The 13,041-nt window shown below is 46.3% G+C and overlaps 1 protein-coding gene across 14 annotated transcripts in view; it reads right to left on the bottom strand.

Moving 5' to 3' along the window:
* LOC119969323 (MAP7 domain-containing protein 2-like) overlaps nt 1–13,041 on the bottom strand; it is a 262,025-nt gene that overhangs the window by 117,830 nt on the left and 131,154 nt on the right. For 11 of the 14 annotated variants that reach the window (XM_038802804.1, XM_038802802.1, XM_038802811.1 and 8 more), the window contains 2 exons: nt 2,009–2,123; nt 988–1,086 (listed from right to left, as the gene is read on the bottom strand). In XM_038802804.1, the coding sequence (XP_038658732.1) occupies nt 988–1,086; nt 2,009–2,123 (214 nt within the window). Of the gene's footprint in view, nt 1–987; nt 1,087–2,008; nt 2,124–2,328; nt 2,467–13,041 lie in introns of those variants that run through there. The other 3 variants (XM_038802813.1, XM_038802815.1, XM_038802807.1) reach the window with 3 other exon arrangements.

The following is a 13,041-nucleotide window of genomic DNA, read 5'->3' as shown; positions in this document are numbered from 1 at the left end:
TGATAGGTGACTCCATTTGCCTGGGCAGACTGGCAGCAGGAGTGAGAATCTGTCAGCTGCTGCGGCAAGGAGAGAGTGAAGCAAGGACACTTACATTGAGACTGGCAGTTCATAAATCCTCCTTGTGACACAAGAGGAAAACGGAGATTGAAAACAAAAACACACTGGACAGTGAAACAAGCATGCAAAACAGCCTTGGCGCATACACAGTCTCAGCAAGTGCTGGGAAAGGAAATAATTCAGTGTTGTCAAAAATAATACAATAATCATGCTTCCCAATTACAAAAAAATCAATCAGAACAGATACATATACACACACGGATACATGAACATACACATGCATACATAGACATACAGATACACACACATACATACACACACTCATACATATACACACATATACATACATGGATACATACACATACATGCACATATACATACACAGAGACACATACATATATTCACACACACACGCACACACATGCACAGGCACACACACATACATAGAGACATATACACACACATACATGCAGAGACACATATATATCCACAGATACACAAACACAAACATACATAGACACACACACATATACTTCCACACATACATAGACACACATACATATACTTCCACACATACATATACACATACATACATGCACACACACACACAATCACAGAGACACACACGAAATACAGCCACATATACATGGACACACCCAGATATACACAGACACAGCTACATAGACACAGAGACACACATACATACACAAAGATACACAGACACACATACATGGACACACAGACACATGCACACACACAGATGCACACAGCCACTTGGACACATTATCCAAAGTATGTCAAGCAGTAATAATATAAACAGTGAAAAACCATTAGGACACTGGGTGAGTTAAACAGGTTGTTTAGACAAGTGGGTAAGACACTGGGAATGTTAAAAGACAACACCTAGGTAGTAATAATCCTAAATACCAGAAATGCAGTCTACAGCATCAAAGGCCACGGGCTGTGTAGGAGGATTGATGCTGACTGATAAACTTACAGGAATGGACGGGGTATTTTCTGATTCACCTATGAGACACAGAATTAGAATGAAGTATAGTCAGCTGCGGAACAGTTTTATTACTCGAGAGCAAATAATTCAAAACAAGAAAACATTTCAATAGGCAGTGCAGAGTAGGGAGTGGAGACCCTGTGCTCTCACACACCAGGGTGGGGTTCAACATATTGTGATCTCACAGCAGGTCCAGAATCTTGTAGCTAATTCACCTAAAATGTCTGAAAGCCACACCTTCCGCTCATCAGCAATTGTGCTTTCAGGCGCAGTTTCAGGAACATGATTAAGGGATTGGGAAATCGATCTATTTTTGTAACAGAAATACTGCCTGCTGTACTGCGCCAGCATTCACTTAAGCTGCAATGGCTCCTGATTAGCAGTTCAAACTGGGTCTCATTCTGACCACAAGCTGTGTAGACCCTGATCATTCCTTCCTTGTTACACGGGTGCCTTTTAACCCAAATAATTAATTGCTTCAGAAATGCAGGATTTATTAAGGAGGGGTCATAGAATCAGGTTTTTAAAAACCATCCTGATAAAAACAGATTGCTGAGGGACAGGCATCTTCAATAATTTACTCAGGTTTGCACCACCCATCTTAATACATGACTCATCAAAAACTGTAGTTATCTACGAACTAGGCATTTTGTGCATTTAATGTTTTCTCTTTCATTGCACTTATTTAAATAAAAGCAATATTAGCCACAGTCTGCGTGCTGAGCAAACGGAAGAGTTCCAGATCAAAGATGAACAGAAAGGAATGACACACATTGAAATATTTCTACTTTATAAAAACCCAGAGACCTGACCTGCTGTTTGAAAACAGCTACACAGGAGGACCTCTAAGTGGGATAAAAGCTCAGAGGCTTTCTCTCTCTCACACACACTCATCATGTTGTGTATAAGGTGCAGTGCAGCCAGTATCCTCTCACTCACCATCTCTGGATCCAGCTCCTGGAGATCCTACTCCTCCCCATGACCATCGCTTCTGCCTTTGCTCCAGCTGCTGGCTACGCTCTAAAGTGCGACGCATCATAGCTTCGTGACGCTCCTAGCATTTCAGGGAACAGACAGACAGAGACAATCCAAAGTCAGAGGGTTCACCAGCTACTTTTGCCGGATGTGCACATTGCGAGACCATGTTTTAATAAAAACCCTGCTCTTAGGAAATGATTGCTAAAAGGTCATTTGCATTCAATCAGTTAAAAGAAATCAGCCATCTTAACACAGATTTTCACACAACAGTAAAGACATACCATCAGAAATCACTCGGCTCAGCACCATGCCGAGAGGGAGGCAAGCAGTTTACAGGATACTGGAATACTATGCAAAATAGTTCTCTGCATCACCATCAGCACCTGCTCTGATAGGTCTGAAGAGCATTGGGGATTCTGACTTCATGCCCATGAATAATGCTCAACCAGCAGTAACTGCAGAGCCACAGTGAGAGAACTTATTGCAGAGGATCAATAGCTGCATTACTGTGACAGGTCCTGAGTGTAAACTGCTCGCCAATTTGAGCAAAGAGTGGGCATCTATTAGAGATTGTAGCACCACACTGTTACGCAATCTTGCTGCACTTTAAAAAAACACAGCGTTTTCTATCAAAAATAAATTCAGGTGATAACATGAAATATTTGGATGTTCATCAATCAATTTTTTATAGATGTTGAAATGTATACATAATTTTACCAGATATGTGTTATACACGGTTGAACTTGAACCTTTGAAGAGGCTTTCTTTCAGCAGTCAACACCTTGAGGTATGAATTTCTTAAATGTACCCACAGTGCTCAGCATATGCCCCAAGTAATGTGGCCATGCCCTGACATGAACACAGAATGTTTACAAAGACACCAATCCACACATTCAATGCAATCTCTTCCGCAACCAAATCTGATGGAGCTTATGAAATGAGTGTTGCGATCAATGATGAGATGGCCTTTCAGATATAGAACTGCCTCTTCCCAAACCATCCACTGCAGCATGTCAGGCAGGCTGCAGGAATCTGTGGAAAACGTATACTGCAGAAGATTCTGTGTTGCCCCTGCATCAATTCGTTCATTGTGTTTTTAGACGGAACTGCGCTAATATTAAGAAAACATGAGTTCACAACAGCCAGGGCAGTTTAAGGATTTTAGTGTGGTAAAAAAAATAGAAATGAAAGACAAGTCCAACTAATGGTGATCACATCAATAATTGGTCTGTCTGAGCTTGGTGTATAACTCCTGGATGGGGTGTGTGTCTGAGCCTAGTGTATAACTCCTGGATGGTGTATAACTCCTGGATGGTGTGTGTGAGCCTGGTGTATAACTCCTGGATGGTGTGTGTGTCTGAGTCTGGTGTATAACTCCTGGATGGTGTGTGTGTCTGAGTCTGGTGTATAACTCCTGGATGGTGTGTCTGAGTCTGGTGTATAACTCCTGGATGGTGTGTCTGAGTCTGGTGTATAACTCCTGGATGGTGTGTGTACGACTGGTGTATAACTCCTGGATGGTGTGTGTGTCTGAGTCTGGTGTATAACTCCTGGATGGTGTGTGTGAGCCTGGTGTATAACTCCTGGATGGTGTGTCTGAGCCTGGTGTATAACTCCTGGATGGTGTGTGTGAACCTGGTGTATAACTCCTGGATGGTGTGTGTGAGTCTGGTGTATAACTCCTGGATGGTGTGTGTGAGTCTGGTGTATAACTCCTGGATGGTGTGTCTGAGTCTGGTGTATAACTCCTGGATGGTGTGTCTGAGCCTGGTGTATAACTCCTGGATGGTGTGTGTGAGTCTGGTGTATAACTCCAGGATGGTGTGTGTGAGCCTGGTGTATAACTCCTGAATGGTGTGTCTGAGCCTGGTGTATAACTCCTGGATGGTGTGTGTGAGTCTGGTGTATAACTCCTGGATGGTTTGTGTGTCCGAGTCTGGTGTATAACTCCTGGATGGTGTGTGTGTGAGCCTGGTGTATAACCCCTGGATGGTGTGTGTGAGTCTGCTGTATAACTCCTGGATGGTGTGTGTGAGCCTGGTGTATAACTCCTGGATGGTGTGTGTGAGTCTGGTGTATAACTCCTGGATGTTGTGTGTGAGCCTGGTGTATAACTCCTGGATGGTGTGTGTGAGCCTGGTGTATAACTCCAGGATGGTGTGTCTGAGTCTGGTGTATAACTCCTGGATGGTGTGTGTGAGCCTGGTGTATAACTCCTGGATGGTGTGTGTGAGCCTGGTGTATAACTCCTGGATGGTGTGTGTGAGTCTGGTGTATAACTCCTGGATGGTGTGTGTGAGTCTGGTGTATAACTCCTGGATGGTGTGTGTGAGCCTGGTGTATAACTCCAGGATGGTGTGTTTAAGACTGGTGTATAACTCCTGGATGATGTATCTGAGTCTGGTGTATAACTCCTGGAAGGTGTGTGTGTCTGAGTCTGGTGTATAACTCCTGGATGGTGTGTGTGAGTCTGGTGTATAACTCCTGGATGGTGTGTGTGAGTCTGGTGTATAACACCTGGATGTTGTGTCTGAGTCTGGTGTATAACTCCTGAATGGTGTGTGTGAGTCTGGTGTATAACACCTGGATGTTGTGTCTGAGTCTGGTGTATAACTCCTGAATGGTGTGTGTGGGTCTGGTGTATAACTCCTGGATGGTGTGTGTAAGCCTGGTGTATAACTCCTGAATGGTGTGTGTGAGCCTGGTGTATATAAGAACATAATAAGAACGAGGAGCAGGAGTAGGCCATCTGGCCCCTCGAGCCGGTTCCGCCAATAAATGAGATCATGTCTGATCTTTTGTGGACTCAGCTCCACTTTCCGACCTGAACACCATAACCCTTAATCCCTTTATTCTTCAAAAAACTATCTATCTTTATCTTAAAAACATTGAATGTAGGAGCCTCAACTGCTTCACTGGGCAAGGAATACCATAGATTCACAACCCTTTGGGTGAAGAAGTTCCTCCTAAACTCAGTCCTAAATCTACTTCCCCTTATTTTGAGGCTATGCCACCTAGTTCTGCTTTCACCTGCCAGTGGAAACAACCTGCCCGCATCTATCCTATCTATTCCCTTCATAATTTTATATATTTCTATAAGATCCCCCCTCATCCTTCTAAATTCCAACGAGTCCAGTCCCAATCTACTCAACCTCTCCTCAAAATCCAACCTCTTCAGCTCTGGGATTAACCTAGTGAATCTCCTCTGCACACCCTCCAGTGCCAGTACGTCCTTTCTCGGGTAAGGAGACCAAAACTGAACACAATACTCCAGGTGTGGCCTCACTAACACCTTATACAATTACAGCATAACCTCCCTAGTCGTAAACTCCATCCCTCTAGCAATGAAGGACAAAACTCCATTTGCCTTCTTAATCACATGTTGCACCTGTAAACCAACTTTCTGCGACTCATGCACTAGCACACCCAGGTCTCTCTACACAGCAGCATGTTTTCATATTTTATCATTTAAATAATAATCCCTTTTGCTGTTATTCCTACTAAAATATATAACCTCACATTTGTCAACATTGTATTCTGTCTGCCAGACCCGAGCCCATTCACTTAACCAATCCAAATCCCTCTGAAGACTTCCAGTATCCTCTGCACTTTTTGCTTTACCACTCATCTTAGTGTCATTTGCAAACTTGGACACATTGCACTTGGTCCCCAACTCCAAATCATCTATGTAAATTGTGAACAATTGTGGGCCCAACACTGATCCCTGAGGTACACCACTAGCTACTGATTGCCAACCAGAGAAACACACATTAATCCCCACTCTTTGCTTTCTATCCATCCTACCACTTTACTCCTAATGCCATGCAGCAACCTTTTGTGTGGTACCTTGTCAAAGGCATTCTGGAAATCCAGATATACCATATCCATTGGCTCTCTGTTACCTACCACACTGATAATGTCCTCAAAAAATTCCACTAAATTAGTTAGGCACGACCTGCCCTTTATGAACCCATGCTGCGTCTGCCCAATGGGACAATTTCCTCCAGGTGCCTCGCTATTTCTTCCTTGATGATAGATTCCAGCATCTTCCCTACTACTGAAGTTAAGCTCACTGGCCTATAATTACCCGCTCTCTGCCTACCTCCTTTTTTAAACAGTGGTGTCACGTTTGCTAATTTCCAATCCACCGGGACCACCCCAGAGTCTAGTGCATTTTGGTAAATTATCACGAGTGCATTTGCAATTTCCCTAGCCATCTCTTTTAGCACTCTGGGATGCATTCCATCAGGGCCAGGAGACTTGTCTACCTTTAGCCCCATTAGCTTACCCATCACTACCTCCTCAGTGATAACAATCATCTCAAGGTCCTCTCCTGTCATAGCCTCATTTCGATCAGTCACTGGCATGTTATTTGTGTCTTCAACTGTGAAGACCGACCAAAAAACCTGATCAGTTCCTCAGCCATTTCCTCATCTCCCATTATTAATTCTTCCATCTCATCCTCTAAAGGACCAATACTTACCTTAGCCACTCTTTTATTTTATATATTTATAGAAACTTTTACTATCTGTTTTTATATTCTGAGCAGGTGTATAACTCCTGGATGGTGTGTGTGAGTCCGGTGTATAACTCCTGGATGGTGTGTGTGAGTCCGGTGTATAACTCCTGGATGGTGTGTGTGAGCCTGGTGTATAACTCCTGGATGGTGTGTGTGTCTGAGCCTGGTGTATAACTCCTGGATGGTGTGTGTGTGAGTCTGGTGTATAACTCCTGGATGGTGTATAACTCCTGGATGGTGTGTGTGAGCCTGGTGTATAACTCCTGGATGGTGTGTGTGAGCCTGGTGTATAACTCCTGGATGGTGTGTCTGAGCCTGGTGTATAACTCCTGGATGGTGTGTCTGAGCCTGGTGTATAACTCCTGGATGGTGTGTGTGAGCCTGGTGTATAACTCCTGGATGGTGTGTGTGAGCCTGGTGTATAACTCCTGGATGGTGTGTGTGAGCCTGGTGTATAACTCCTGGATGGTGTGTCTGAGTCTGGTGTATAACTCCTGGATGGTGTGTGTGAGCCTGGTGTATAACTCCTGGATGGTGTGTGTGAGCCTGGTGTATAACTCCTGGATGGTGTGTCTGAGTCTGGTGTATAACTCCTGGATGGTGTGTGTGAGCCTGGTGTATAACTCCTGGATGGTGTGTGTGAGCCTGGTGTATAACTCCTGGATGGCGCGTGTGTGAGTCTGGTGTGTAACTCCTGGATGGTGTGTGTGTCTGAGTCTGATGGATAACTCCTGAATGGTGGATGTGAGCCTGGTGTATAACTCGTGGATGGTGTATAACTCCTGGATGGTGTGTGTCAGCCTGGTGTATAACTCCTGGATGGTGTATAACTCCTGGATGGTGTGTGTGAGCCTGGTGTATAACTCCTGGATGGTGTGTGTGCGAGTCTGGTGTATAACTCCTGGATGGTGTGTGTGTCTGAGTCTGGTGTATAACTCTTGGATGATGTGTGTAAGCCTGGTGTATAACTCCTGGATGGTGTGTGTGAGCCTGGTGTATATCTCCTGGATGGTGTGTGTGTCTGAGTCTGGTGATAAACTCCATGGATGGTGGTGTGTCTGAGTCTGGTGTATAACTCCTGGATGGTGTGTGTTGAGTCTGGTGTATAACTCCTGGATGGTGTGTTGTCTTGAGTCTGGTGATAACTCCTGGATGGAGTGTCTTGTGCCTGGTGTATAACTCCTGGATGGTGTGGTGAGCCTGGTGTATAACTCCTGGATGTGTGTGTGTGAGTCTGGTGTATAACTCCTGGATTGGTGTGTCTGACTCTGGTGTATAACTCCTGGATGGTGTGTGTGAGCCTGGTGTATAACTCCTGGATGGTGTGTCTGAGTCTGGTGTATACTCCTGGATGGTGTGTGTGAGTCCTGGTGTATAACTCCTGGATGGGTGTGGTGTGAGCCTGATGTATAACTCCTGGATGCGCTGTGTGTGAGTCTGGTGTTAACTCCTGGATGGTGTGTGTGTTGAGTCTGTGGATAACTCCTGATGGTGGAGTGAGCCTGGTGTATAACTACTGGATGGTGTATAACTCCTGGATGGTGTGTGTGAGCCTGGTGTATAACTACTGGATGGTGTATAACTCCTGGATGGTGTGTGTGTGTGTGAGTCTGGTGTATAACTCCTGGATGGTGTGTGTGTGTGTGAGTATGGTGTATAACTCCTGGATGGTGTGTGTGAGTCTGGTGTATAACTCCTGGATGGCGGGTGTGAGTCTGGTGTATAACTCCTGGATGGTGTGTGTGAGCCTGGTGTATAACTCCTGGATGGTGTGTGTGTCTGAGTCTGGTGTATAACTCCTGGATGGTGTGTGTGTCTGAGTCTGGTGTATAACTCCTGGATGGTGTGTGTGTATGAGTCTGGTGTATAACTCCTGGATGGTGTGTGTGAGTCTGGTGTATAACTCCTGGATGGCGTGTCTGAGCCTGGTGTATAACTCCGGGATGGTGTGTGTGTCTGAGTCTGGTGTATAACTCCTGGATGGTGTGTGTGTCTGAGTCTGGTGTATAACTCCTGGATGGAGTCTCTGTGCCTGGTGTATAACTCCTGGATGGTGTGTCTGAGTCTGGTGTATAACTCCTGGATGGTGTGTGTGAGCCTGGTGTATAACTACTGGATGGTGTATAACTCCTGGATGGTGTGTGTGTGTGTGAGTCTGGTGTATAACTCCTGGATGGTGTGTGTGTGTGTGAGTATGGTGTATAACTCCTGGATGGTGTGTGTGAGTCTGGTGTATAACTCCTGGATGGCGGGTGTGAGTCTGGTGTATAACTCCTGGATGGCGTGTCTGAGCCTGGTGTATAACTCCGGGATGGTGTGTGTGTCTGAGTCTGGTGTATAACTCCTGGATGGTGTGTGTGTCTGAGTCTGGTGTATAACTCCTGGATGGTGTGTGTGAGTCTGGTGTATAACTCCTGGATGGTGTGTGTGTCTGAGTCTGGTGTATAACTCCTGGATGGTGTGTCTGAGTCTGGTGTATAACTCCTGGATGGTGTGTGTGAGTCTGGTGTATAACTCCTGGATGGTGTGTGTGAGCCTGGTGTATAACTCCTGGATGGTGTGTGTGAGCCTGGTGTATAACTCCTGGATGGTGTGTGTGTGAGTCTGGTGTATAACTCCTGGATGGTGTGTCTGAGTCTGGTGTATAACTCCTGGATGGTGTGTGTGAGCCTGGTGTATAACTCCTGGATGGTGTGTGTGTGAGTCTGGTGTATAACTCCTAGATGGCGCGTGTGTGAGTCTGGTGTGTAACTCCTGGATGGTGTGTGTGTCTGAGTCTGATGGATAACTCCTGAATGGTGGATGTGAGCCTGGTGTATAACTCGTGGATGGTGTATAACTCCTGGATGGTGTGTGTGAGCCTGGTGTATAACTACTGGATGGTGTATAACTCCTGGATGGTGTGTGTGTGTGTGAGTCTGGTGTATAACTCCTGGATGGCGTGTTTGAGTCTGGTGTATAACTCCTGGATGGTGTGTGTGTCTGAGCCTGGTGTATAACTCTTGGATGGTGTGTGTGAGCCTGGTGTATAACTCCTGGATGGTGTGTGTGTGAGTCTGGTGTATAACTCCTGGATGGCGGGTGTGAGTCTGGTGTATAACTCCTGGATGGTGTGTGTGAGCCTGGTGTATAACTCCTAGATGGTGTGTGTGAGCCTGGTGTATAACTCCTGGATGGTGTGTGTGTCTGAGTCTGGTGTATAACTCCTGGATGGTGTGTGTGTCTGAGTCTGGTGTATAACTCCTGGATGGTGTGTGTGTCTGAGTCTGGTGTATAACTCCTGGATGGTGTGTGTGTCTGAGTCTGGTGTATAACTCCTGGATGGTGTGTGTGTCTGAGTCTGGTGTATAACTCCTGGATGGTGTGTGTGTCTGAGTCTGGTGTATAACTCCTGGATGGTGTGTGTGTCTGAGTCTGGTGTATAACTCCTGGATGGTGTGTGTGAGTCTGGTGTATAACGCCTGGATGGTGTGTGTGTCTGAGTCTGGTGTATAACTCTTGGATGGTGTGTGTGAGTCTGGTGTATAACTCCTGGATGGTGTGTCTGAGTCTGGTGTATAAATCCTGGATGGTGTGTGTGAGTCTGGTGTATAAATCCTGGATGGTGTGTGTGTCTGAGTCTGGTGTATAACTCCTGGATGGTGTGTGTCAGCCTGGTGTATAACTCCTGGATGGTGTATAAATCCTGGATGGTGTGTGTAAGCCTGGTGTATATCTCCTGGATGGTGTGTCTGAGTCTGGTGTATAACTCCTGGATGGTGTGTGTGAGCCTGGTGTATAACTCCTGGATGGTGTGTGTGTCTGAGTCTGGTGTATAACTCCTGGATGGTGTGTGTGAGCCTGGTGTATAACTCCTGGATGGAGTGTCTGAGCCTGGTGTATAACTCCTGGATGGTGTGTGTGTCTGAGTCTGGTGTATAACTCCTGGATGGTGTGTGTGAGCCTGGTGTATAACTGCTGGATGGTGTGTGTGAGTCTGGTGTATAACTCCTGGATGGTGTGTGTGAGTCTGGTGTATAACTCCTGGATGGTGTGTGTGTGTGAGTCTGGTGAATAACTCCTGGATGGTGTGTGTGAATCTGGTGTATAACTCCTGGATGGTGTGTGTGTGTGAGTCTGGTGTATAACTCCTGAACGGTGTGTGAGAGCCTGGTGTATAACTCCGAGATGGTGTGTGTGTCTGTCTGGTGTATAACTCCTGAATAGTGTGAGTGAGTCTGGTGTATAACTCCTGGATGGTATTTGTGAGCCTGGTGTATTACTCCTGGATGGTGTGTGTGCGAGTCTGGTGTATAACTCCTGGATGGTGTGTGTGAGTCTGGTGTATAACTCTTGGATGATGTGTGTAAGCCTGGTGTATAACTCCTGGATGGTGTGTGTGAGCCTGGTGTATATCTCCTGGATGGTGTGTGTGTCTGAGTCTGGTGTATAACTCCTGGATGGTGTGTGTGAATCTGGTGTATAACTCCTGAACGGTGTGTGTGAGCCTGGTGTATAACTCCGGGATGGTGTGTGTGTCTGTCTGGTGTATAACTCCTGGATGGTGTATAACTCCTGAGTCTGGTGTATAACTCCTGGATGTTGTGTGTGAGTCTGGTGTATATCTCCTGGATGGTGTGTCTCAGTCTGGTGTATAACTCCTGGATGGTGTATGTGAGCCTGGTGTATAACTCCTGGATGGTGTGTGTCAACCTGGTGTATAACTCCTGGATGGTGTGTGTGTGAGCCTGGTGTATAACTCCTGGATGGTGTATAACTCCTGGATGGTGTGTGTGAGCCTGGTGTATAACTCCTGGATGGTGTGTGTGTCTGAGTCCGGTGTATAACTCCTGGATGGTGTGTGTGAGCCTGGTGTATATCTCCTGGATGGTGCGTGTGTCTGAGTCTGGTGTATAACTCCTGGATGGCGTGTGTGTCTGAGTCTGGTGTATAACTCATGGATGGTGTGTGTGTCTGAGTCTGGTGTATAACTCCTGGATGGTGTTAGTGAGTCTGGTGTATAACTCCTGGATGGTGTGTGTGAGCCTGGTGTATAACTCCTGGATGGTGTGTGTGTCTGAGTCTGGTGTATAACTCCTGGATGGTGTTAGTGAGTCTGGTGTATAACTCCTGGATGGAGTGTCTGAGCCTGGTGTATAACTCCTGGATGGTGTGTGTGTCTGAGTCTGGTGTATAACTCATGGATGGTGTGTCTGTCTGAGTCTGGTGTATAACTCCTGGATTGTGTGTGTGAGTCTGGTGTATAACTCCTGGATGGTGTGTGTGAGCCTGGTGTATAACTCCTGGATGGTGTGTGTGAGTCTGGTGTATAACTCCTGGATGGTGTGTGTGAGCCTGGTGTATAACTCCTGGATGGTGTGTGTGAGCCTGGTGTATAACTCCTGGATGGTGTGTGTGAGTCTGGTGTATAACTCCTGGATGGTGTGTGCGAGTCTGGTGTATAACTCCTGGATGGTGTGTGTGAGCCTGGTGTATATCTCCTGGATGGTGTGTGTGAGCCTGGTGTATAACTCCTGGATGGTGTGTCTGTCTGAGTCTGGTGTATAACTCCTGGATTGTGTGTGTGAGTCTGGTGTATAACTCCTGGATGGTGTGTGTGAGCCTGGTGTATAACTCCTGGATGGTGTGTGTGAGTCTGGTGTATAACTCCTGGATGGTGTGTGTGAGCCTGGTGTATAACTCCTGGATGGTGTGTGTGAGCCTGGTGTATAACTCCTGGATGGTGTGTGTGAGTCTGGTGTATAACTCCTGGATGGTGTGTGCGAGTCTGGTGTATAACTCCTGGATGGTGTGTGTGAGCCTGGTGTATAACTCCTGGATGGTGTGTCTGTCTGAGTCTGGTGTATATCTCCTGGATGGTGTGTGTGAGCCTGGTGTATAACTCCTGGATGGTGTGTGTGTGAGCCTGGTGTATAACTCCTGGATGGTGTGTGTGAGCCTGGTGTATAACTCCTGGATGGTGTGTCTGTCTGAGTCTGGTGTATAACTCCTGGATGGTGTGTGTGAGTCTGGTGTATAACTCCTGGATGGTGTGTCTGAGCCTGGTGTATAACTCCTGGATGGTGTGTGTGTCTGAGTCTGGTGTATAACTCCTGGATGGGTGTGTGTGAGTCTGGTGTATAACTCCTGGATGGTGTGTGTGAGCCTGGTGTATAACTCCTGGATGGTGTGTGTGAGTCTGGTGTATAACTCCTGGATGGTGTGTGCGAGTCTGGTGTATAACTCCTGGATGGTGTGTGTGAGTCTGGTGTATAACTCCTGGATGGTGTGTGTGAGTCTGGTGTATAACTCCTGGATGGTGTGTGTGAGTCTGGTGTATAACTCCTGGATGGTGTGTGTGAGTCTGGTGTATAACTCCTGGATGGTGTGTCTGAGCCTGGTGTATATCTCCTGGCGTAACCAGTGATGCCCACATCCCATAAATGAAAAAAACAAAAAGAATGGGACTGATTGGATTTTCTGTGGAGAGCCAAGA

Source organism: Scyliorhinus canicula, chromosome 7, assembly GCF_902713615.1.
Source record: "Scyliorhinus canicula chromosome 7, sScyCan1.1, whole genome shotgun sequence".
Classification (NCBI taxonomy): domain Eukaryota; kingdom Metazoa; phylum Chordata; class Chondrichthyes; order Carcharhiniformes; family Scyliorhinidae; genus Scyliorhinus; species Scyliorhinus canicula.
The sequence above is the reverse complement of the archived record's forward strand: the minus strand, read 5'-3'. Positions and strand labels throughout refer to the sequence as shown.